The sequence below is a fragment of the Ascaphus truei genome, chromosome 10 (genome assembly GCF_040206685.1).
Source record: "Ascaphus truei isolate aAscTru1 chromosome 10, aAscTru1.hap1, whole genome shotgun sequence".
Lineage (NCBI taxonomy): Eukaryota > Metazoa > Chordata > Amphibia > Anura > Ascaphidae > Ascaphus > Ascaphus truei.
In genome coordinates, this window is record NC_134492.1 from 60,628,606 (window position 1) to 60,655,856 (window position 27,251).

The 27,251-nt window shown below is 43.9% G+C and overlaps 1 protein-coding gene across 1 annotated transcript in view; it reads left to right on the plus strand.

Annotated features, from left to right (window-relative positions):
* Window positions 1–27,251, plus strand: part of PTPRC (protein tyrosine phosphatase receptor type C) — a 179,273-nt gene that overhangs the window by 46,079 nt on the left and 105,943 nt on the right. Inside the window, exons 3-12 of the mRNA XM_075617052.1 lie at window positions 4,582–4,608; window positions 6,111–6,203; window positions 6,564–6,707; window positions 8,759–8,902; window positions 11,589–11,711; window positions 13,281–13,364; window positions 13,927–13,941; window positions 17,127–17,378; window positions 21,997–22,110; window positions 26,901–27,047. Coding sequence (XP_075473167.1) covers window positions 4,582–4,608; window positions 6,111–6,203; window positions 6,564–6,707; window positions 8,759–8,902; window positions 11,589–11,711; window positions 13,281–13,364; window positions 13,927–13,941; window positions 17,127–17,378; window positions 21,997–22,110; window positions 26,901–27,047 — 1,143 coding nt within the window. The remainder of the gene's footprint in view (window positions 1–4,581; window positions 4,609–6,110; window positions 6,204–6,563; window positions 6,708–8,758; window positions 8,903–11,588; window positions 11,712–13,280; window positions 13,365–13,926; window positions 13,942–17,126; window positions 17,379–21,996; window positions 22,111–26,900; window positions 27,048–27,251) is intronic.

Here is a 27,251-nt window from a genome sequence, read left to right on the forward strand (position 1 = left end):
ACAGACACTAACTTCCCTCTGTCTCTCTGTGGCGCATGTAACCCCTTCACTGCCAGGGACGACTTTGCTGCCCTCCGACAACGAATTGTAACTAAAATCTCGCAATTTAAAGACTCGGGTGTTTTCAGGCCCATTTTAATGACCAACCGTCATCATACTCAGCCGTTCTGTGGCATAAGACGTGACACCATCATATCTGTGAGTGAGACTGCCTTCCATTGAGTGAGACTGCCTACCAATGAGTAAGACTTAATCCCTCTGTATGAATCACACCGCTTTCCAGTGAAGTAGCCTCCTAATAAGGCTGACCTGTTTCCTTATGAGTGAGACATCCTTCCGTATGAGTGAGACATCCTTCCTTATGAGTGAGACATCCTTCCTTATGAGTGAGGCATCCTTCCTTATGAGTGAGGCATCCTTCCTTATGAGTGAGACATCCTTTCGTATGAGTGAGACATCCTTCCTTATGAGTGAGGCATCCTTCCTTATGAGTGAGGCATCCTTCCTTATGAGTGAGGCATCCTTCCTTATGAGTGAGACATCCTTCCTTATGAGTGAGACATCCTTCCTTATGAGTGAGGCATCCTTCCGTATGAGTGAGACATCCTTCCTTATGAGTGAGGCATCCTTCCGTATTAGTGAGACATCCTTCCGTATGAGTGAGACAACCTTCCATTGAGTGAGGCTCAATACAAACAAGTGAGACTTAACAGGCCTGAACCCTCGGGTTTAACATGATTGGGTGCTGGAAACAGTATCTTGATGACCCCAGAGGCAGCATCATACATGGGCCACAAGTCTGTGTATGTCCTATGGGCAGAGAACATCTACTTTGAGATCGGTTCATCTGAGGTCTCCAAATTATACAGCTGAAAAGAAATCCGATTTTTTTCCCAACCTCCCTCGCTGAAGAGAGCGGATTCAGAACTGCAGATGGTTAGATAGGTATCATCCAAAAGGTGTTTTTTTTTATCTTGGGCGTACAATCGTCAGCATCGAAGATGAAAGAGGAGCCGCTCACAGCTCGAAGTGGAGATCAGGTGTAGCGTGGAGAGAGCCGGAAGCCACAGGTTCCGGCACATAGCTGAGGTCTCATCGCTGCTACCATACGGAAGGTTTCATTGCGTTGTCATTCTGGTGGGACAGCCGGTGATACCGCGTTTTTTGGTGGCAGCACGGCCGGCACGGAGGTCTTCTGACGTGTAGCGTCGTAGAGACATTTGTTGCAAGCGTTGGATGTCCATCATTGCTGATTTAGCCATGATCGTTAGTCTCATGGGGAAGGGCAGCAGCCATGGGGTGACGCCAAGGCCTGGGAAGGGTAACCTGTTGTCGTGGGTAAAAAAACCCTCCACAACAATCCCACGTGTGAGCACATCCACGTGTCTCAGACGGGTCTGCAGTCCTGTCCTTCCCCATTACGTCTTGGTGCTTCTACTGCAGCTGGGGATTCTGGGTAACAATGACATGCAAATGAGCACTTACAGTGTCACCTTATCCATTTTAACATGGGACCCCTGTAAGGTTATGCCTGCCGTACCACAGGTTTTTCAGCACAGGTTGGGTTGTAGAAGTGCCGAGCCAGTAACCTACTCACAGACAGCACTTTTCCCCGATTGGCAATTTAATGAGTAACACCCCCTGCCTCTTGATGGGGACCTTGCAAGGAGACGTAATCCCCCAGTATGTGTGTCTTACACGGATATGTCACGGGGGCAGGGTTGCCACCTTCTACTGAAGGCCAAACCGGAGAATTTTTTTAAAAAACTGCTGCGCTTACCTTCAGCGACGTCCTCCCTCTGCAACTCTTCTCAATATGGCTGCGCGGTGTCACATGGCGCCGCATTGCCATGACAACGGGACTCAACGTTACATCTCGCGGCGTCAAGTTGCCATGGCAATGGGGCGCATAAGCATCACGTGACGGCGCCACGCTATGTTGCGACGTCACGTAAGCATCTTGTGAACTGGGCATTTTTCAACTTGAGAAAAATGGTCTCAGATGTCTGAAGATAATCAACCATGGCGAAACAGAATGAACTTTGTACTTAAAAAGGGGCCGTGTCATGGCAACGGGCGTCATGTGGCGCGGTTACGTCATGTGGTGAGGTTACAGTCCGTCACGTTTTTTCCCCCGTTGGCATGGCAACGCGGCGGCCATATTGAGTAGAATTGCCGAGGGAAAGATGCTGGAGCATGCGTGCCTTCCGCCGCCTGCCCGGGGTTGCCGCCACCTGGTGGTTTACCAGGTAGACCCGTAGCCCGGAGATACGAGGCCAAAACCCGTAGTCTCCGGGTGAAACACCGGGGTGGTGGCGACCCTGCGCGGGGGCCGTGGTGTTACCGGCTTTCTTGTTTGTAGGAATTCAGATCTTACCGTTATTGGAACGGGCCGCGGCAAAGCTGGGGAATAACGTCTGTTATGTGCGCCAATAACACACCGCTACAGGTTCTCCTACACGGCACCACACTGCCAAGTCCGAACCCACACATAGAAACGTACAGTGTGTCAGCAGATAAGGACCCCACGGCCTCCCTTATCTCCTCATTCTCCTGTCTGCTTGGACCCCTCGGGCCTGTTACATTTGTGGCTTTCTGCCGTATTTAGCTAATAATAACCCCACATGTCTCAGGCAGGTCAGCAACCCGGCCCTTCCCCATTATCTCAAAGACTGAGCCACTGATTGAGCCACTTGTGCTGAAGCAGGGACTGATTGAGCCACCTGTACTGAAGCAGGGATATCCTTAAAGCCTGACCTGTTGGTGGCCCTTGAGGCCTGGAGTTGGCCACATTGATTGAGCCACCTGTGCTGAAGCAGGGATATCCCTAATACTTGACCTGTTGGTGGCCCTTGAGAACTGGAGTTGCCCCCCCCACCCAACCTAGGGGGTCTTTTTTTCAGTACTATGTTTCAAGCAGGGGTCTCTGAGGATCCCCTGCTTCCCGAGATACATACCTCCGAAGGTGCCTCAGCACTGCGCCCTCCCGGGTGAACAACATGGCGTTTTAAAGTTCACGTGGGCCAATAGGAAGCCACAACCCCCGTTGATTTGGGGTCTCTGAGAGGGGGGAGTCTGTCAATCAAGTGTTGACTCAAAAGCTAGCCCACCCGGCTCTTGTTAGAGCCAGGAAAGATAAGAAGAGAGGAGAGAGGGGGCTTTCCCTGCGCAAACTCCCGCTCAGCGCATAGTGATAGCAGTTTAAAGGAAATCAGCCCCCTCCCAAGTCTCAGCTCATCTTGCATACAAACTACCTGTGTAATAAAGCCGCGGCTCCCATTGGTGGAGCAGGGGGACCTGTACCTTGAAATGTCTCCTGCACGCAGCTGCGTGTAACGACGCGCCCCCCACCTGTGCCCCCTTTCTGTGAAATAAAAGCCCGGAAGTAATCTCGCGCCAACGTATTGGAACTCAGTCTATTTATCTTCTCTGAGAAATATTGCAGGTGTCTACTACAACACCCCCCCCCCGCATCCCCCCCGGGCCCTTTAATGCCCCCCCCCCCCGCACAGGAAATGAAGACAGCGCTGAAAGCTGCAGTCCTGCTCGGTAACTTGCAGTAGTTTTAGCAAAGAGATGAAATGCGTCTTGTAGCTTTAAATGTGTAACCCTTTCTGTGCCAGTGGGGGCTCACCATATCCTGTAAGGCAGGGTTCTCCATTCCAGCCGTCAAGACTCCGCGCCCCCCCCCCCCCAACAGGCCTGCTTCAGCACAGGTGGCTCAACCGACTGAGCCACTGATTGAGCCACCTGTGCTGAAGCTGGGATATCCTGAAAACCGGACCTGTTGGGGGAGTCTTGAGGACTGGAGTTAGGGCAGTGTGGATCCACCTAGCAGGGGATCTCCGGGGGATATCTACCTCTGAAGGTGCCTCGATACTGCGCCCTCAAGGTTGAACAATATGGCGGTTTAAACGTCCCGTGGGGCAATAGGAAACCGCCACCCCTTTTATTTGCGGTCTGAACAGGGGGGGGGGGGTGCTTTCAGCCTTGTGTTGGCTCACCCTGTAGCCCACCTTGCCCCTGTCAGAGCCAATAACGATAAGGGAGGAGATAGGGGCTTTGCCTGCGCAAACTCCTGCTCAGCACATAGTGATAACAGACACCTCGTACACAACAGCTCACAAACAGTCTTATCCCAAAAGGTGTTCGATAAAGTCAGTGAAAACTCTCCAGAGCCTATGGAGGCCACAATGTTGAGTCTTTTTGGATAAACATGATTCTGAGTTATTGCCATTATTTTGCGCAGGTCTCGCATGTCCTGGGGATGTGTGTTAGTTAATAGAAGGCCTGCTCCGATATTGTAATGCTCCTGTATACCAATGTGCTTAATGTCTTCATCATCCTTGGAGTTACAGCGCCACCTACTGAGAATGGCTAGAGAAATGTTCCGGACCAATATGGCCGCCATGTCGTTCTTTTTCCAGCTACAATAGAAAACAATGGCTTTGTCGCCCTCCACTGGCAACTTATATTAAATTCATGTATATGTACTCTTTTTTTTTTTTTTTTTTAAGGCGCTATACTGTACGCATCCATGAATTTATATCACTAACTCTCTGAACTTTCTTTGTTTTGCAGTTGATAACACCACGACACTTCCAACAGGTAAGATGAATTTTGAGATATCTGGAAGAAATTCCAAAGGGGAAATCTCATCAAACAGAATAGTTCAAGAGATTTATAAGCCTTCGCCTTCAGATTTGGATATAGGCAGTCTTTGATTACCTTTATTGATAATTAATGACCTAATCTGCCGATCGATTAGTTCTCCTGTGATCGATCAGCAAAATCTTGCTTCCCAGGGTTCACTAAACGGCTGCTTTTCAGCTTCAAATCAATCCTTCAGTCAGTGTTACTCAGCAACTACAATGTAATCTGTGTATTATTATGGTAACATTATCTATTGTTACAGTTTGCAGCTCAAGCTACTGGTAATATTGGCAACAAATTATCACAAACAGGAAAGTGTTACAAAGATCTTGCACTGCTGGGGAGGTGGGTTAAATCTGCTATAGGAATCTGAGGATGCTCAGGGTATTAAAACTCATTAATAATGGCATGAAGAGTTGAAAAAAAAGTAGTAAGTTATCTAATACTACAGAACTGAATGATTTTTACAAAATGCACATGTCGGATATTGCATGAAGTGCTTCTTTAAGGAAACTTCACATGTCCGTCCGCCAGGTGCAATTCTGCAAATCCTTAGTTTGAACGAATGAATATGAAATGTATAAGAAGTAGTGTTGTAGCGGGTAATTCCGGGTACTCGGTACACACTAATAAGAAGGTGAGAACAGGCTGCAGCCCAAGAAACGTGAACATTTCCATGGGATGTAATAGCTTTGGTTTTTATTTATCAGGAAAGGTTTAAATATCAAACAAATAATTCAGATAAATCTTCCCAAGTGATGGACGTGTCGCGGTGCCCTCGGTGCGACGCTGCGTTCAGTGCTCTGCGTCTCTCTGCTGTGAGGTCATTTCTGACTGTGCCGGTGACAGGGACCGTTTGGTGACAGCAGGACGGGACTTTTGAAAGCAGTGGGGTTATAACATAACGTTCTCATCTCAGAGGGAGGTTCATTTTTTGCAACATGTTCCCTGTGTTAGAAGTATTTCTGCTGCTGGATTATTTGGTGACATATCTTCCTGTCACCTGGGGAGAGATCACAGGTCTGTGACATCACACTGAGGTCATTCACGCACGTAACTTCCTGTAACACAAATGAAATCACCAGTCTAAACATTAAAAGACTTCCTCCTCTACTTTGTTTCAGAAAAATGTTTAGAGCTTCAAAGATAAGTTAAATTTAAAAAAAAAAAAAAATCAAGAATAGTACTTATTTTTTTAAAGATATATTCTGTCTTTAGGTCTCAACATCAGAAATCTGATAGGACTTAATGGTGTCTCACACAGCAAACTCATACTTATTATAGATTGTGATACCTTTCAGGGGACTGATATTGGGGTTCTTCATAGATTAAATTACAGTGTACAGAGCTTTTGCACACCTCACAGGTCTCTTCTGTTTAGCTGTGCAGTTCTAACTTCTGTCTGGTTTGTGATGAGCGGAGATTCTGTTATAATGAATATTGTCCTCATTTTGCAGGGAGCAACCAATCCTTACCTACACCTCAACCCAGTCTCATCCACACCAATAGCACTGGAGACCCGGCACGCACCTCTACCCACCACACCCAAAGTAACGCATTCCCAGTTTCCGCTTACGAGCATCCATATCATTGATTTCCAGTGTTAGCTCAATGTGTGAAACTCAAATTGGGCAGATCTGGGAGTAGACAGGGGCAAATCAATGTGTCTGCCTTTGACTTGCAGGTTTGATTAATATGTTAAACTAAGCACAGTGGCCTCATTAAAAGTACTTCATTATCAAGAGGACAAAAATTACATATTGTCTAAGTATCTATATAGTTACTATGAGACACTTAAGTGAAGAATAGTGGTATTGAATGTTCTGGGTTGTTAATAATACAGTACAAGGTAAGGTTAGTGACGGCTGCTTTGGAAGAACAATATATTGATGACGTTTTTTCCATCACAGATTGGTCTCTATCACATAATGAGCCCACTGACTTACAAGCACGCACCAACGTCTCCAGAGACATCATCACATCCGCAATCAACAGCACTGCTGTTCCTGCTCCACTCACTCCCACCAGCACCGCCACTCTGAACTCATCCTCAGGTCTGAGCAACCACTCAACACTGGAGTGTTATCTCCTCTCACGAGAGTAAATCAGAAGGTTATTGTTACATTGTGCTGTCCAGGCATGGCCAATGTATCTAAAGATAGTCAGCACATCATCTCTTGCCAGCAGAGCTTATGGTCTAATAATTAATGGGAACTTTTTATGAGGGAGAAAGTAGAAAAATGATTTCTTTCTCAACAATGTACCACAGACTCTTTCTTCAAAATAGGGAGAATCGCCCAAGATAAAATATGGAGGAGATTTTAACTCTTTCTCTGCTGGCAGCAAAGGGGTTTGGAGCGAATCTCATGAAAGCCCAAAGGGAATCAATGGCCCTGTTTGATTTATAGTGTTAAAATGTAATGAATTATATTTTTTATAAGGAAATCAAATAAATACCAGCTGTTAAAGAGTGGTGGTACTAGAAGTCACAGAGTACCACTACTTTTTCAGAGTATCAGTACTTTTTTGCATTTATATGCTTACAAGTCTTTGTCAAATTCTTTCTTTTTTTGGAATATAAACTTGCAATAAGCCTTTCTAAAACGAGGCAAGTCCAAAATTAGTTGCAGTCCTGTACAGTAACACATTTTTACTTTACCTTTTCAAAAACACTTTGATGAAGTATAAATATATTCTAATGCATTAATAATAATATACAGGGCTCGACAAACTAGGCAAAATGCTTCTTGCCAGAGAAAAAGGATACTGCCCCAATAATGTTTTTTAATAGCACTGTACAATGGCTGACACGCGACTGAGTGTGCACTGCCTCTCTCACCTTCTCCTCTTCTTCTCTCACCTCCTCCTTTTCACATCCCTCCTTCTCCTCTCACTACCCTCCTCTACTGCTCACTTACCTGGGTTCGGTGGAGCAGTGCAGCAGAGGAGGAAGATGGTGAGCGGCGGCAGAAGAGGAGGATTGAAGACCACGGGAACGGAGCATGAGCAAAACAGCTGGCGGAGAAGAGGACCAAGGACCATGTGAGCGGATCAGGGCAGCAGAGGAGTTGGACTGTGGGCGTTGTCAGCAGCAGCAGCAGCAGCAGCAGCAGCAGCAGCAGCAGCAGGAGAAGAGCATTGAGACCATGTGAGAGGAGCAGCACAGGAGAACGGCCGGGGATGAGCGCGCCCCAGTAGTCTGACCCGGAAGTTTTTACTGAATTCCGTCATCTGCCACTGCTACAGAGCAGCTCCTCCCCGGCCATTCTCCTGTGCCGCTCTGCTCCTGCTCCGCTCACATGGTCTGAATGCTCTTATTCTGCTACCGCCAATGCCTGCTGCCTAACTCCTCTGCTGCCCTGCTCCGCTGACATTGTCCTGGATCCTCTTCTCCCGCCACGAGCTGTCTTCCTCCTGTGCCGCTCTGCTCCCGTGGTCTTCAATCCTCCTCTTCTGCCGCCACAGGTAAGCGGTGAGTGTATTTGTTGAGTCCTAACAATAATAATATCAACATTATTATTATTTTATTATTTTCATTTGGTTAATTTGATTATAAAATTAGAATGTACTTATACTTTATGAAATGCCTTCAAAAGAATAATACTAATAGTATTACTAGTGTTATAATTATTGTTAATAAAAAAAGATTCATAGATCATTATTAGTAATAATACCATACGTATATTCATTAATGTTTACATAGGGATTAAAGAATTTCAAAAATGCCTAAGCCTCAATTTTCATTGGTGGCAAACATTTTAAATACAATTTTTTTTGTATATTATATTATTGTTTTTAAACAAAATTGTCCATCCCCAAGATATAACCTATTACAAATATCACTGCCATTAATTCACTTTGGGCCTATGTGTGACTGTGTTTAATGAAAATGTTTAATCAAATGTAGGGGTCTCACTAAAAGTTTTTCATTATCAATAGGACACTAAATTAGATATGATATAAGTATCTGTTACGTTTCTATGAGACATTTGTAAAAAGTTTAGTGGTATTGCATGTTCTGTGTGGTTAATGATACAGTAGAAGTTAAGATTAGTGACGGCTGCTCTGGAAGATCGATATATTGATGACGTATTTCTCATCACAGGTCTGTCTCCATTACGTAGCAAGCCCACTGACCCACAAGCACGCACCAACTTTCCCAGTGATGTCATCACACCCACATTCAACAGCACTGCTGTCTCTGCTCCACTCACTCCCACCAGCACAGCCACTCTGAACTCATCCTCAGGTCTGAGCAACCAATCATCACTGGAGTGTTATCTCCTCTCACGAGAGTCGTTCAGGAAATTATCATTACATTGTGCTGTACAGACATGGCCAATGTATCTAAAAATAGTCAGCACAGAATATCTAGCCTGCAGAGCTTATTATCTAATAATAAATGGAAACTTTATCAGGGAGAAAGTAGAAAAATTATTTATTTTACCCGTGATACCTTCAAAATGGGAAGAATCACTCAAGATAAAATATGGAAGAGCTTTTAAGTCTTTCTCCTCTGGCAGCAAACGGGTTTAGAGTCAGTCTCTTTCACAACGCGCTCATACGTGCGAAACGCATCAGAGGTTCTCTCTGCCTGTTCTTCCTACTTTTTTTATCATGTTTTTAATTTTTTTGAGCGATTCAGCCTTCATCTTTGAATCACAGCAGTGCCCCTCTTTTTCTTTCCCCCCGGGATTCTGCTTCTGGTATCAGTCTCATGTAAACCCAAGTGGCATTGATTTGTTTAAAATGTTCACATTTAACAATTTACATATATTTTTTTTTATAAGGAAATCAAATAAATACCAGTTGTGAAAAGTTGATGATACTACGGGTTAAAGAGTACCACTACTTTTCCAGTGTATTTGCATTTATTAGCTTATTAGCCGTTGTATTTTTTATTTTAAAGGGGTTTAAAAAAACAAAAACCTTGTTTCTGTTTTTGGAAAATAAACTTTTTACAGTATAAGCCTTTATAAAATGAGCATTTCCACAAGGCAAGTCCAAAATTAGTGGCTGTCTGGTACAGTAACAGCTTTTTTTTTTTTTTTTTTACAGTTTTAAGGCACTTCGACCAAGTTTAAATATAGTCTAATGTATTAATAATACTAATAGTCATATTAACATAATTATTATCATAATTATTATAACTAATGTTAAGTGACTGATACACTTGTAAAAGGTTTAGTGATATTTGATGTTCTGGGTGGTTAATGATACAGTACAAGGTAAAGGTAGTGGTGGCTGCTCTGGAAGATCAATTTATTGATGGCATATTTCTCATAGCAGGTCTTTCTCCATCACGTAGCGAGCCCATTGACCCACAAGCACGTATCAACGTCTCTATGGATCCCATCACACCTGCAAAGACAGCATTGCTGTCTCTGCTCCACTCACTACTACCAGCACCACCACTCTGAACTCATCCTGAGGTCTAACCAAACAATCAGCACTGGAGTGTTAACTCATTTCACGAGAGTCGATTATGATTAGCAATAGATTTTATATTATTAATATTATTAACAATAATAATAATAATAAAAGTATATTTATTCATATTTAGATGGGGACAAAGAAATTAAAAAAATGCCCAAGCTTTAATTTACATTGTGTGCAAACATTGTCACAACAGTTTTTAAAAATATTTATACTATATGTTTTCTTAAACAATATTGTGAATCACTGGGATTTAACTTATTACCAATTACACATATCACTGCTAATAATTCATTTTGATCCAAGTTGGGACTACACAAAGCATTTCATTAGTATGCCTTATCTAGTGCAGTGGTCTGAAACTAAAACATTTCATTATTAATAGGGCACAAAATTAGATATGATATAAATATCAATATACAGTAGTTGATATGAGACACTTGTATAATGGTTAGTGGCATTGGAGTTGTGCATAGTTATTAGTACAGTATAAGTTAAGGGTAGGGATGACTGCTTTAGAAGATCGATATATTGATGATGTATTTCCCATCAAAGGTCTGTCTCTATCACGTAGCCTATTACACATATCACTGCTAATTATTCATTTTGATCCTAGGTGGGACTACAAACAGCATTTAATTAGTATGTCTTATCTAGTGCAGTGGTCTGACATTAAAACATTTCATTATTAATAGGGCACAAAATTAGATATGATATAAATATCAATATAGTTGATATGAGACACTTGGATAATGGATAGTGGCATTGGAGTTGTGCATAATTATTAATACAGTACAAGGAAAGGGTAGGGATGACTGCTCTAGAAGATCGATATATTGATGATGTATTTCCCATCAAAGGTCTGTCTCTATCACGTAGCGAGCCCATTGACTCACAAACACGCACCACCAACTTCCCCAGTGATGTAATCACACCCGCATTCAACAGCACTGCTGTTTCTACTCCACTCACTCCCACCAGCACAGCCACTCTGAACTCATCCTTAGGTCTGACCAGCTCCAACTGGAATGTTATCTCATCCTATGAGAGTCGAATCCTCACAATGTTCTTACCTTGTGCTATGCAGATACAGCTAAGATATATATTAAGCACATCATGTCTAGCCTGGAACTAAAAACACAGCAAAACAAATGTTAATCATCCATAGGCTTAATGTTCCTCTGAGATTAAATATATATATTTACAATGCCCTTACACTCAAAGGTAAGTGAAACTGTAAAAGTATCTTTATGAAGAATGATTACTGGCCCCAAAGTGTCCCCAAAAGTTAATAAACATGGGCTCAAAATTAAATCCGCCAAAAAGAAAGAGCATACAAAGTTTTGGTGCTGCCACCCAATAAGCCAGGGGTGTCGTGTGTCATTAAGTTATTTCTTAGGACTAATAGAAGCTCAATTCTGACATTTTCAAAGCAAGACCTAATGTTACTAACTAAGGCCCAGGGAGGTGAAATGATGATGCTTTGTATTCTATCACAGATATTACATTCAGCACCCAAACTGTCACACAAGCACCCACCTCCGCTACCAACGTGAATCTCACTCCTTCACTCACCAGCTCTGCTGTGCCTGCTTCACTCACCCATATCAATGACATCACAGGTTTGGCTTGTTCCTCTCTATGTAGTGTGTCGCCTCTGTGGACCTTTTTAGTAATCCTGACTATTCTGGTTTGGGATTTTTCCCATCATATGGTGTGAGGGTTGTTTCAGGGGGAATGAAAATACTGAACCCTGATTACATGTATTTCAAGCCGTATTTATTCACTCAACTATTGTTGGGGTGACTAGTTCCAAAGTATGATGCCTCCTTGTGTGCACTTATCCAATCCCACGGTTGGTGGCTGGAATGAGATTTTTGTCGGTAGTCAGTTTAAATGCCTGACCCTTCTCTTGCACCTACTCCTGGTAAGTGAGGGGGCTCTGCTTTGTTGGTTGATGTAAATGAATGGGAGTCTTATGCTTGGTATACTTTGTAATGCCACAGAAAGGTGGCAAAGATGCAGTTTCATCCATTCTAAAATAGTATGTAAAGATATCTACTGCCTATAACTCCTCCTATTACTGCACATAACCGCTCCCTCATAACTCCTCCTATTACCCCATATAACCGCTCTCTATAACTCCTCCTATTACCCCATATAACCGCTCCCTATAACTCCTCCTATTACTGCACATAACCGCTCCCTATAACACCTCCTATTACCCCATATAACTGCTCCCTATAACTCCTCCTATTACTGCACATAACCGCTCCCTATAACTCCTCCTATTACTGCACATAACCGCTCCCTATAACTCCTCCTATTACCCCATATAACCTCTCCCTATAACTCCTCCTATTACTGCACATAACCCCTCCCTATAACTCCTCCTATTACCCCATATAACCCCTCCCTATAACTCCTCCTATTACCCCATATAACCGCTCCCTATAACTCCTCCTATTACCCCATATAACCACTCCCTATCACTCCTCCTATTACTGCACATAAACCCTCCCTATAACTCCTCCTATTACCCCATATAACCCCTCCCTATAACTCCTCCTACTACCCCATATAACCCCTCCCTATAACTCCTATTACCCCATATAACCGCTCCCTATAACTCCTCCTATTACTGCACATAACCGCGCCCTATAACTCCTATTACTGCATATAACCACTCCCTATAACTCCTTCTATTACTGCACATAACCACTCCCTATAGCTCCTCCTATTGCCCCATATAACCACTCCCTATAGCTCCTCCTATTACCCCATATAACCCCTCCCTATAACTCCTCCTACTACCCCATATAACCGCTCCCTATAACTCCTATTACCCCATATAACCGCTCCCTATAACTCCTCCTATTACTGCACATAACCGCTCCCTATAACTCCTATTACTGCACATAACCACGCCCTATAACTCCTATTACTGCATATAACCACTCCCTATAACTCCTTCTATTACTGCACATAACCACTCCCTATAACTCCTCCTATTACTGCATATAACCACTCCCTATAACTCCTTCTATTACTGCACATAACCACTCCCTATAACTCCTCCTATTACCCCCTATACCCACTCCCTATAACTCTTCCATTGCCCTATATAAGAGCTCCCTGTACACATGATTGTATATATAATAATTAGGCTTGTGTCTGTTTCCTCACCACAGATACCGCCACTTCTCCCCTCCTCCCTACACCATCCCAAAGATTCAGCACCATTCCTGCCCCAAGCAGCACTCAAGCTCCAACAGGTGACGAGAGTCATACATCCATGCACTGCAGTCACTGCTGTGCATGCAAATACAGTATATACTGTACAGTGGAGATGTATAGTTATGCTCCTTACTCATTTATTTTACAGTGTGCTATTTTGTTTGTCTGATTTAATCAACCCCTTCAGTGACCGAGGGGTTAAACTTTAAACTCTCTCTCTCCATTTTTTTCTCTTTGTCTTCTCTCTCTCTCTCTTTCTCTCTCATGATCTCTCTCTCTCATGATCTCTCTCTCTCTCTCTCATGATCTCTCTCTCTCTCTCATGATCTCTCTCTCTCATGATCTCTCTCTCTCTCTCTCATGATCTCTCTCTCTCTCTCTCTCATGATCTCTCTCTCTCTCATGATCTCTCTTTCTCTCTCATGATCTCTCTTTCTCTCTCATGATCTCTCTTTCTCATTCTCTCTCTGTATCTATCCTCCCTCCCTCTCTCTCCCTCCCTCCCTCCCTCCCTCCCTCCCTCCCTCCCTCCCCTGTCTTCCTATTCACCTATACATGCATATGGATCCCTTTCTGATCATGTCTTTGTTTTATTTTCAGATGCCATAAATTGCTGTAAGTATTTTTATTCATATTTCATCCCAGCTGCCATGCTCATGCGGTATATCTGATATCCTAGTGGTATATAAATATGGTTCCCTCAATTTCTCTTATTCAAAATATCATACAGTGTATTTGCGGGATTTCTGGAACAGGTACAGTAACTCGTTCAAGATAAGACAGTGCTTGCTCTGTGTTTTCCTTCTTCAAAGGCCAGTATTTTAAACGCAACTTTGTCCCACCCCACTACTGCAATCTTCCAGTAGATATAAGGTTCTGCAAACAGTATTATCACAAATGAGGAGAGGCTAGCTAAATTAGATTTGTTTTCTTTGGAAACGGCGTGTAAGAGGGGATATGATAACTACATACAAATATATTTGGGGACAATACAAGGAGCTTTCAAAAGAACTATTCATCCAACGGGCAGTACTAAGGACTCGGGGCCATCCCTTTAGTTTGGAGGAAAGGAGATTTCACCAGCAACAAAGGAAAGGGTTCTTTACAGTAAGGGCAGTTACAGTGTGGGATTCATAACCCATGGAGACTGTGATGGCAGATACAATAGATTTGTTCAAAAAAGGTTGGACATCTTTTTAGAAAGTAATGGAGAGCAGTACACGCACTCAGAAATATGGTGATGGAGGGATTACTTATCTGCCGGTGTGCTGGTCCAGGGAGGTCCAGACAAGGTATACCAATGGAGAGAAGGGAAGCAGGCACACGGTCTTATGCATTCAAATTTATTGTGCCAAAAGATCCAACGTTTCGCCAGTATACAGCTGCCTTTTACCAGGTGAGGGCTCTCTCCTTGAAAAAGGCAGCTGTATACTGTCGAAACGTTGGATCTTTTGGCACCATAAATTTGAATGCATAAGACCGTGTGCCTGCTTCCCTTCTCTCCACATCTTTTTAGAAAGCCATGGAAAAGATAAACACAGAGCGCACCAAAGGTGAAGAATGGTATAGTGAGCAGTACAAAATAAAGCAAGTATAAGTACATGCATAATGTCTGCAAATCCGTAGATTTTAGAGCGATCTGTCCGTGCTGCCCAGTTTGGGATCCAAAAAGGGTAAGAGACTGAGTGAGTCTTGCAGCAGTGCATCCCGTGGGCTGGGATCAGCTGTTTCTCAGCGTTCACCTGCCACTTCCGGGTTTGTAAGTCCCGTATGTTGCAGTCAAATGCGTCTCACTTCCAAATCTTCCGATCCTTAACTCACGAATGGCAGCTTCACAGGACAGCAAAAAATACTCTGTACCACAACGCGTTTCACACATTCAAGTGCTTCATCAGGCTTTTAGAAAGGAAAAGTATACAGGGATATACCAAATAAGTATACATGGGAAGGATGTGGAGTCAGGGAGTAATCTGATTGCCAATTCTTGGAGTCAGGAAGGAATGTATTTTTCCCCTTATGAGATATCATTGGATGATATGACTCTGGGGTTTAGTGTTTGCTTCCTCTGGATAAATATGCTGTAAGTACGGATATATGATAAAGTATCTGTCACTTAAATGTATAAAAGAAAGAAGTCCTTCAGCGCGTAGACTTAGTTCATCATCCCAAACAGATATATGTGGGAGAAAACAAAAAGAGATAATGGTATAGTAAAAAATGGTCAATCAGTAAAAATATATACAAAATATAAAAATACTAAAAAACATACTTACATGTGATAAATCACACTGGGAATAGGGATATAACCTTCCACAGCAACCAGTGGGTGCCTTAAAAAAGGACATAGCATAATTAGGAAAAAATAGTAAAAACCCTCCTAAGCATTTGCTGAAAAAAGTTTAATAAAAAACCGATGTAAAAATGGATAAAGTTAGTATTTATTAAAAGATCCCAGCCATGAACATTGACCTAATTAACCCTATGATTTGCAGTGATAAGGGCGGGTGCTTTAGTGGCAATAAGAGGGGTATTATATCTGGAGATGGGGAGGATTTTCCATCCGAATCCGAATCTGATGCGGATTGGCGCAGGGGGTCTCCGGAGTTGAACCCCATTAATTTCTGCTCCAGGGACCTCCTGCTTCCAGAGATACTCACCTCCGATGGGGGCGCCGGTATCTGTCTGCAGTTTAACACTCGCGCGTCACGCCACGCCGGATAACATCACAGCTTCCTATTGGCTCATAGGCCGCTGGAGCTTTGAAAAGCTGCCATTGTGTGAACCACATGGTCGTGCCGGATCACCTACCGGCGCACCCTACAGATCAGGGAGTCCGGTCGAGCTGAAATTAATGGGGTTCAGCTCTGGAGGACCCCGTCTTGTTGGGGGTTTTTTTTTTATATGACTGAAAACCCGTCGGAACGATTTGGAATCCGAACCTGCAAACTGAATCCCAAGCCGGACTCGATACCAACGCGTTCCGTGGAACCGAACGGATGTTCCTGCCGAGGTTGGCTAAAGTGGCTGAAATCCGACTTGGGATCTCACCGTGCGGATCCAACCTGGTCGGAGAAGCCCGGGGAGGAGGAGAATCCACAGATCGTTCCGACAATTATATCCTGTTGCTAGAGACGGGTGAATTTGTGTTGGCGATTTGGGATCCGCAGCGGATCTGCCAGTTCCTTTGGTCCACGAATTTCAGTGGATCGATGTCAAATTGGGCGATTTGCGTTTTGCATATTTTTATTATCATGTATGTATATCTTTATTTATATCGCGCCATTAATGTACATAGCGCTTCACAGCAGTAATACACGGGACATAATCATATAAATAACACATAATACAAATAACAGGTCATGGGGAATAAGCGCTTCAGACATAAAAGTAACATTGTGGAAGAGGAGTCCCTGCTCCGAAGAGCTTACAATCTAATTGGTTGGTAGGAAGAATGTACAGAGTCAGTAGGAATGCGTTCTGGTAAGTGTGTCTGCAGGGGGCCAAGGTTTTTGTATGAGGTGTAAAGTATCAGCCACGGAGCTACTAATATGCTTCGTGGACCCGTGGATGGATATGCTGAGTCAGCGGATTGGATTCTCCAAATCCGTCCACGGTTGAATCCAATGACGGAATGCAATGAATCTGCGCGGATCGAAACCGCCCAAATTTCTTTGCTCATTTTACAGCAGGAAACGAATTTTGGGGGGGGTAACATCAGCGAAAATCCGAGAAACAGATTTGGGTGGATTCGCCTGTCTCTACCTGTGACGTCTAACACACGTGTTTCTATTGTCCATTAGCCGGCCTACGATTCGGGAACCCGCAATACTCCTACTCAACTGGTAAGGGTGCGACCACGGTGACGCTGACCTTGGAGAATGTGCCAGAGAATATCCCCGACCCCGTTCGGAATTGTTCGGAGTTTGTACCCACAAGGATCTCTCGTAACTACACATTCAAAGTGACAGAGTGTGAGCCGGTGACCATCACATGCAACATTGAGAACTGTCGGGATACAGATAACATCTCAACGCCCGTTCTCGTGCCGCCCGGTAACTACACCTCTCTTTCTTCCACGTCAATTAACGGCTTGTTTCATTTACTTAAAGATTTCTGTACAATACGGACTCTATTTTCACCTCTACTTTTTTTGGAAAATGTATTTTATTGCTACTTAAATGAGCACAAACCATCAAATCTTAAGGGTGCTAATCTTTGTATCGTTTGGGTGCATTAGTAGAATGCAAAGAACCTAGTCTGAGAAGATACTAATTTTTTTTGCCCTGATAAGATCGTTTGTAGTTTGCATCACAAACAGCTCTGTGCTGCCTTGGAATGTGGAGTGAGGGGGAGTAAGCAGCAGGAGTTGCAGTGTGGACACTTTACTACAGGTTGTGGACCTTTTTAAATTAAAATACCGACCCAAAACGGCTAGGAAGATAAAATAAAAGGTTGGTTGAGAAGCAACAGACCAAACGGCTTTGTCCTCTGGGAAATAAGCTTATATACACTCTGTGTCATTCCCATGTTAATAGGAAGAGGAGGAGGAGCGGGTATATGGGGTAATAGGAGGAGTTATAGGGAGGGGGTATATGGGGTAATAGGAGGAGTTATAGGGAGAGGGTATATGGGGTAATAGGAGGAGTTATAGGGAGCGGTTATATGGGGTAATAGGAGGAGTTATAGGGAGAGGGTATATGGGGTAATAGGAGGAGTTATAGGGAGAGGGTATATGGGGTAATAGGAGGAGTTATAGGGAGCGGTTATATGGGGTAATAGGAGGAGTTATAGGGAGCGTTTATATGGGGTAATAGGAGGAGTTATAGGGAGCGGTTATATGGGGTAATAGGAGGAGTTATAGGGAGAGGTTATATGGGGTAATAGGAGGAGTTATAGGGAGCAGTTATATGGTGTAATAGGAGGAGTTATAGGGAGCGTTTATATGGGGAAATAGGAGGACTTATAGGGAGCGGTTATATGGGGTAATAGGAGGAGTTATAGGGAGAGGTTATATGGGGTAATAGGAGGAGTTATAGGGAGAGGTTATATGGGGTAATAGGAGGAGTTATAGGGAGCGGTTATATGGGGTAATAGGAGGAGTTATAGAGAACATTTATATGGAGTAATAGGGGGAGTTATAAGGAGCAGTTATATGGGGTAATAGGAGGAGTTATAGGGAGCGGTTATATGGGGTAATAGGAGGAGTTATAGGGAGGGGTTATATGGGGTAATAGGAGGAGTTATAGGGAGGTTTTATATGGGGTAATAGGGGGAGTTATAGGGAGCGGTTATATGGGGAAATAGGAGGAGTTATAGGGAGCAGGTATATGGGGTAATAGGAGGAGTTATAGGAAGCGGTTATATGGGGTAATAGGAGGAGTTATAGGGAGGGGTTATATGGGGTAATAGGAGGAGTTATAGGGAGCGTTTATATGGGGTAATAGGGGGAGTTATAGGGAGCGGTTATATGGGGAAATAGGAGGAGTTATAGGGAGCAGGTATATGGGGTAATAGGAGGAGTTATAGGAAGCGGTTATATGGGGTAATAGGAGGAGTTATAGGGAGCGTTTATATGGGGTAATAGGAGGAGTTATAGGGAGCGTTTATATGGGGTAATAGGAGGAGTTATAGGGAGCGGTTATATGGGGTAATAGGAGGAGTTATAGGGAGGGGTTATATGGGGTAATAGGAGGAGTTATAGAGAACATTTATATGGGGTAATAGGGGGGTTATAAGGAGCAGTTATATGGGGTAATAGGAGGAGTTATAGGGAGCGGTTATATGGGGTAATAGGAGGAGTTATAGGGAGGGGTTATATGGGGTAATAGGAGGAGTTATAGGGAGCGTTTATATGGGGTAATAGGGGGAGTTATAGGGAGCGGTTATATGGGGAAATAGGAGGAGTTATAGGGAGCAGGTATATGGGGTAATAGGAGGAGTTATAGGGAACGGTTATATGGGGTAATAGGAGGAGTTATAGGGAGTGTTTATATGGGGTAATAGGGGCAGTTATAGGGAGCGGTTATATGGGGTAATAGGAGGAGTTATAGGGAGCGGTTATATGGGGTAATAGGAGTTATAGGGAGGGGTTATATGGGGTAATAGGAGGTGTTATAGGGAGCGTTTATATGGGGTAATAGGGGGAGTTATAGGGAGTGGTTATATGGGGTAATAGGAGGAGTTATAGGGAGCGGGTATATGGGGTTATAGGAGGAGTTATAGGGAGCGGTTATATGGAGTAATAGGGGGAGTTATAGGGAGCGGGTATATGGGGTAATACGGGGAGTTATAGGGAGCGGTTATATGGGGTAATAGGAGGAGTTATAGGGAGCGGGTATATGGGGTAATAGGAGGAGTTATACGGAGCGGTTATATGGGGTAATAGGGGGAGTTATAGGGAGCGGTTATATGGGGTAATAGGAGGAGTTATAGGGAGAGGTTATATGGGGTAATAGGAGGAGTTATAGGGAGAGGTTTTATGGGGTAATTGGAGAAGTTATAGGGAGCGGTTATATGGGGTAATAGGAGGAGTTATACAGAGCGTTTATATGGGGTTATAGGGGTAGTTATAGGGAGCGGTTATATGAGGTAATAGGAGGAGTTATAGGGAGCGGGTATATGGGGTAATAGGAGGAGTTAAAGGGAGAGGTTATATGAGGTAATAGGAGGAGTTATAGGGAGAGGTTATATGGGGTAATAGGAAGAGATATAGGAAGAGGTTATATGGGGTAATAGGAAGAGATATAGGAAGAGGTTATACGAAGCAAAGTAGCAGGGGGAAAGAAAGCTGTGTATGTGTTTGGTGACTTTAAAGTTAAGTATTTGCCTGACACACAGATTATAATGAAATGATTGGTATATGATTGTGTGCTTCTCGGTGTGTTTGCACAAACTATGCTTGTGTAAGGTGTAACTCTGATCATTCTGTAAAAAAAAATAAAAAATACAGATAAGGTAGCGCTAATTCCTGAAGCTAATAATGAATAATTATATGATCAGCTGGCTGCCTGCGATATAACACTGACCCCAGGTCAGGTGATAGATAGTGGAAAACAAATTATGGGGCTTATGCAGAGAGGAACGTTAAAAAAGTTTAAAATGGCTGTAAAATAGCCACAGATTTGCCGTTAATGAAGGTGTTATGCAGAGAACATCGATAACTCATTTCGGCAAAAAACTGCTAATTGCCATCTTTTCCTGGCTATTTGAAACTCGCCATACTAATGCACATATTGGCGTGTTCCAGCGATTCGGAGCTCCTGGAATACCACGCTATATTAGCATGGCGAGTTCCAGGTTCTCGCCACCAGTTTGGTGAGTTTTACAGCTCTGAAAATTTTTCTGGCCACTTTTAAAAATCGCGCCATTTTCTCCCGAATTAAGGATTTCTGGCTAGTTTTTTCGCCAGAAGATGGCGCTATTTCCTTATCTATGCTCTCTGCATAAGCCCCTATATCTATGGCGCTCGGCTTAAAAAGAGTAATAATACATTGGTAAAGGATATATACAACCAGGAATGATGATGCTGGCAGATCAAATAAGATACTCCACGAATGGATGATCAAACATGAAACGAAAAATAAAGATACATAGTGTAGCACTGTAACACACTACTAGACAAACAGAGAAAACAGATGCTGAGAACAACAGGTGACTATAAAGATGATAAAAAACACATTTAATTAATCACAATAAATGCTACAATTAATAAACAATTAAAATGAATGAATGAAGGTCCCACTAATACAATCCTGCTGGGGCAGGAGTGCCCGCTTACCAGAAGGTGGTAGAAAGTAGGCAGTGGATAATTAGAGAGTATCCCCTCTCATCTGTGGCAACTCCATGCGCTCCTCACCGGCATCGACGCCGTGTTGTCACGGTTGGGGTATGGGACGGCAGAGTGATCACGCTGGGACAAATCTCTGCAGTTCTCGCTGTTCACAGCTCAACACGTGTGTCAGGGAAATCCTACTTTCGATCGTCTGCAGCAGATTCACCAAACACGTAACTCGTGGTCGCAGATTCGTCCGCAATCCCTCGGCGGATAATTCGGCAGGTAGTGGAGCAGAATGTGTGTGGGATCATCCTACGCGTTTCGGAAGACCAACGCTTCCTTCCTCAGGGGTGTGTGATCACACTGCCGTCCCATACCCCAACCGTGACTCATTACAACACGGCGTCGATGCCGGTGAGGAGCGCATGGAGTTGCCACAGATGAGAGGGGATACTCTCTAATTATCCACTGCCTACTTTCTACCACCTTCTGGTAAGCGGGCACTCCTGCCCCAGCAGGATTGTAATAGTGGGACCTTCATTCATTCATTTTAATTGTGTTTATTAGTTGTAGCATTTATTGTGATTAATTAAATGTGTTTTTTATAATCTTTATAGTCACCTGTTGTTCTCAGCATCTGTTTTCTCTGTTTGTCTAGTAGTGTGTTACAGTGCTACACTATGTATCTTTATTTTTCGTTTCATGTTTGATCATCCATTCGTGGAGTATCTTATTGGATCTGCCAGCATCATAATTTCTGGTTGTATATATCCTTTACCAATGTATTATTACTCTTTTTAAGCCGGGCGCCATAGATCTGATCATAATGTGCAATACTTACTCCTTCAGTGCGCAGCAAACACACAGTAATTGAAAACTGTATTTTCTCCAAACAGATGTAAATGCAATTACATGGAATTATACCGCAGAATCCACACGTATACGCTTTACATGGGACCATAAAAGCCCAAGCTGCAGGCGGATGCTGAATACGTCATTCCAATGCATCGGTAACGACTTTATACTGTACAAGCGGATCATCAAATATGAGCGCTCAGATACCTGTAGATTTTGTGCCTGGAGATGATTATTTTTATTCCCTTCACTTATAATATGGTCTAGGAGCTCTGGCAACTGAGCCACTGATGTTAGAAAGCTTCTGATGAGTGAGACTCCCTTCCAATCAGTGAGATTCCCTTCCAATGAGTAAGACTGTTTTCCAATAAGTGGGACTCCCTTCCAATGTGTGGGACTCCCTTCCAATGTGTGGGACTCCCTTCCAATGTGTGGGACTCCCTTCCAATGAGCGATACTCCCTTCCAATGAGTGAGACTCCCTTCCAATCAGTGAGACTCCCTTCCAATGTGTGGGACTCCCTTCCAATGAGCGAGACTCCCTTCCAATGTGTGGGACTCCCTTCCAATGTGTGGGACTCCCTTCCAATGTGTGGGACTCCCTTCCAATGTGTGGGACTCCCTTCCAATGAGTGGGACTCCCTTCCAATGTGTGGGACTCCCTTCCAATGTGTGGGACTCCCTTCCAATGTGTGGGACTCCCTTCCAATGAGTGGGACTCCCTTCCAATAAGTGGGACTCCCTTCCAATGACTGAGACTGCCTTCCAATGAGTGAGACTCCCTTCCAATAAGTGGGACTCCCTTCCAATGAGTGAGACTGCCTTCCAATGAGTGAGACTGCCTTCCAATGAGTGAGACTGCCTTCAAATGAGTGAGACTGCCTTCAAATGAGTGAGACTGCCTTCCAATGAGTGAGACTGCCTTCCAATGAGTGAGACTGCCTTCCAATGAGTGAGACTGCCTTCCAATGAGTGAGACTGCCTTCCAATGAGTGAGACTGCCTTCCAATGAGTGAGACTGCCTTCAAATGAGTGAGACTGCCTTCCAACGAGTGAGACTGCCTTCAAATGAGTGAGACTCCCTTCCAATGAGTGGGACTAGCTTCCAATGAGTGAGACTGTTTTCCAATGAGTGAGACTGTTTTCCAATGAGTGAGACTGTTTTGCAATGAGTGAGACTGTTTTCCAATGAGTGAGACTGTTTACAATGAGTGAGACTGCCTTCGAATGAGTGAGACTACCTTCCAATGAGTGAGTGCCTTCCAATGAGTGAGACTCCCTTCCAATGAGTGAGACTCCTTTCCCATGTCTGAGCCTCCCTTCCCATGAGTGAGACTCCCTTCCCATGAGTGAGACTCCCTTCCAATGAGTGAGACTCCCTTCCAATGAGTGAGACTTCCTTCCAATGAGTGAGACTCCCTTCCAATGAGTGGGACTCGCTTCCAATGAGTGAGACTGTTTTCCAATGAGTAAGACTGTTTTCCAATGAGTGAGACTGCCTTCCAATGAGTGAGACTACCTTCCAATGAGTGGGACTCGCTTCCAATGAGTGAGACTGTTTTCCAATGATTAAGACTGTTTTCCAATGAGTGAGACGCCCTTCCAATGAGTGGGACTCCCTTCCAATGAGTGGGACTCGCTTCCAATGAGTGAGACTGTTTTCCAATGAGTGAGACTGTTTCAAATGAGTGAGACTCCCTTCCAATGATTGAGACTCCCTTCCAATGAGTGAGACTGTTTTCCAATGAGTAAGACTGTTTTCCAATGAGTGAGACTGCCTTCCAATGAGTGAGACTGCCTTCCAACGAGTGAGACTGCCTTCAAATGAGTGAGACTCCCTTCCAATGAGTGGGACTAGCTTCCAATGAGTGAGACTGTTTTCCAATGAGTGAGACTGTTTTCCAATGAGTGAGACTGTTTTGCAATGAGTGAGACTGTTTTCCAATGAGTGAGACTGTTTACAATGAGTGAGACTGCCTTCGAATGAGTGAGACTACCTTCCAATGAGTGAGTGCCTTCCAATGAGTGAGACTCCCTTCCAATGAGTGAGACTCCTTTCCCATGTCTGAGCCTCCCTTCCCATGAGTGAGACTCCCTTCCAATGAGTGAGACTCCCTTCCAATGAGTGAGACTCCCTTCCAATGAGTGAGACTTCCTTCCAATGAGTGAGACTCCCTTCCAATGTGTGAGACTGTTTTCCAATGAGTAAGACTGTTTTCCAATGAGTGAGACTGCCTTCCAATGAGTGAGACTACCTTCCAATGAGTGGGACTCGCTTCCAATGAGTGAGACTGTTTTCCAATGATTAAGACTGTTTTCCAATGAGTGAGACGCCCTTCCAATGAGTGGGACTCCCTTCCAATGAGTGGGACTCGCTTCCAATGAGTGAGACTGTTTTCCAATGAGTGAGACTGTTTTCAAATGAGTGAGACTCCCTTCCAATGATTGAGACTCCCTTCCAATGATTGAGACTCCCTTCCAATGAGTGAGACTGTTTTCCAATGAGTGAGACTGTTTTCCAATGAGTGAGACTGTTTTGCAATGAGTGAGACTGTTTTCCAATGAGTGAGACTGTTTACAATGAGTGAGACTGCCTTCGAATGAGTGAGACTACCTTCCAATGAGTGAGACTCCCTTCCAATGAGTGAGACTCCTTTCCCATGTCTGAGCCTCCCTTCCCATGAGTGAGACTCCCTTCCCATGAGTGAGACTCCCTTCCAATGAGTGAGACTCCCTTCCAATGAGTGAGACTTCCTTCCAATGAGTGAGACTCCCTTCCAATGAGTGGGACTCGCTTCCAATGAGTGAGACTGTTTTCCAATGAGTAAGACTGTTTTCCAATGAGTGAGACTGCCTTCCAATGAGTGAGACTCCCTTCCAATGATTGAGACTCCCTTCCAATGAGTGAGACTGTTTTCCAATGAGTAAGACTGTTTTCCAATGAGTGAGACTGCCTTCCAATGAGTGAGACTGCCTTCCAACGAGTGAGACTGCCTTCAAATGAGTGAGACTCCCTTCCAATGAGTGGGACTAGCTTCCAATGAGTGAGACTGTTTTCCAATGAGTGAGACTGTTTTCCAATGAGTGAGACTGTTTTGCAATGAGTGAGACTGTTTTCCAATGAGTGAGACTGTTTACAATGAGTGAGACTGCCTTCGAATGAGTGAGACTACCTTCCAATGAGTGAGTGCCTTCCAATGAGTGAGACTCCCTTCCAATGAGTGAGACTCCTTTCCCATGTCTGAGCCTCCCTTCCCATGAGTGAGACTCCCTTCCAATGAGTGAGACTCCCTTCCAATGAGTGAGACTCCCTTCCAATGAGTGAGACTTCCTTCCAATGAGTGAGACTCCCTTCCAATGAGTGAGACTGTTTTCCAATGAGTAAGACTGTTTTCCAATGAGTGAGACTGCCTTCCAATGAGTGAGACTACCTTCCAATGAGTGGGACTCGCTTCCAATGAGTGAGACTGTTTTCCAATGATTAAGACTGTTTTCCAATGAGTGAGACGCCCTACCAATGAGTGGGACTCCCTTCCAATGAGTGGGACTCGCTTCCAATGAGTGAGACTGTTTTCCAATGAGTGAGACTGTTTTCAAATGAGTGAGACTCCCTTCCAATGATTGAGACTCCCTTCCAATGAGTGAGACTGTTTTCCAATGAGTAAGACTGTTTTCCAATGAGTGAGACTGCCTTCCAATAAGTGAGACTACCTTCCAATGAGTGAGACTGCCTTCCAATGAGTGAGACTGCCTTCCAATGAGTGAGACTCAATTCCCATGAGTGAGACTCCCTTCCAATGAGTGAGACTGCCTTCCAATGAGTGAGACTCCCTTCCAATGAGTGAGACTTCCTTCCAATGAGTGAGACTCCATTCCAATGAGTGGGACTCGCTTCCAATGAGTGAGACTGTTTTCCAATGAGTAAGACTGTTTTCCAATGAGTGAGACTGCCTTCCAATGAGTGAGACTACCTTCCAATGAGTGAGACTGCCTTCCAATGAGTGAGACTGCCTTCCAATGAGTGAGACTCAATTCCCATGAGTGAGACTCAATTCCCATGAGTGAGACTCCCTTCCAATGAGTGAGACTGCCTTCCAATGAGTGAGACTCCCTTCCAATGAGTGAGACTCCCTTCCAATGAGTGAGATTCCCTTCAAATGAGTAAGAGTGCCTTCCAATGAGTAAGAGTGCCTTCCAATGAGTGGGACTCACTTCCAATGAGTGGGACTCGCTTCCAATGAGTGGGACTCGCTTCCAATGAGTGAGACTGTTTTCCAATGAGTGAGACTGCCTTCCAATGAGAGAGACTCCCTTCCAATGAGTGAGACAGCCTTCCAATGAGCGAGACAGCCTTCCAATGAGCGAGACTGCCTTCCAATGAGCGAGACAGCCTTCCAATGAGCGAGACAGCCTTCCAATGAGCGGGAGTCCCTTCCCATGAGCGAGACTGCCTTCCCATGAGCGAGACTGCCTTCTAATGAGCGAGACTGCGTTCCAATGAGTGAGACTGCCTTCCAATGAGTGAGACTGCCTTCCAATGAGTGAGACTGCCTTCCAATGAGTGAGACTGTCCTCCAATGAGTGTCTATGTTTTGTAATTAGTGGCTCACTCTTATAAGTAACACACCATGAGGATATTTGCTTTTTGTTTAAATAGAAATGATCTTATCTGTTTAAGGAATGAAATGGCTGATTATCAAGTGCTGTACAAAATGTTTCTTGTGATTTCAATGGAACAGGCTCACTTCCCATCAAATAAAAGATAAACACATTATATTATCAATGCCCTTTAAATGGTCAGCAGCAAACATACTGTACAAATGCAGAACCACAGATTGTGCCTTTTTAAGCAGAACGAGAGCTGCGATCCCACAATGTCAGTAGCGCACATGAGGGGGTTTCTCTGTGTAAGTGTTTAAGAGTTCATGTACTTTTAAAAATTGCAGATAAAAAAAAAAATATAATTTCGAAGGCCGGTTCGAATGAAATAACGGGATTGTCGCCGTACACCAACTATAGCTGCGCTGTGACTACGACGCACGCAGGCAGGATCATCAAAACGCAGCGGGCAACAATAACGACCAGAGCTGCCAGTGAGTATTATTTTAATTGTTGCTTAAATTAGTAGTACTTTCTATGGTATTCATTTGTAAATCTGTATTTACTGCATAGAGAGAGTGCTGATATGTTACAGCATAGAGAGAGTGCTGATATGTTAGCGCATAGAGAGAGTGCTGATATGTTACAGCATAGAGAGAGTGCTGATATGTTACAGCATAGAGAGAGTGCTGATATGT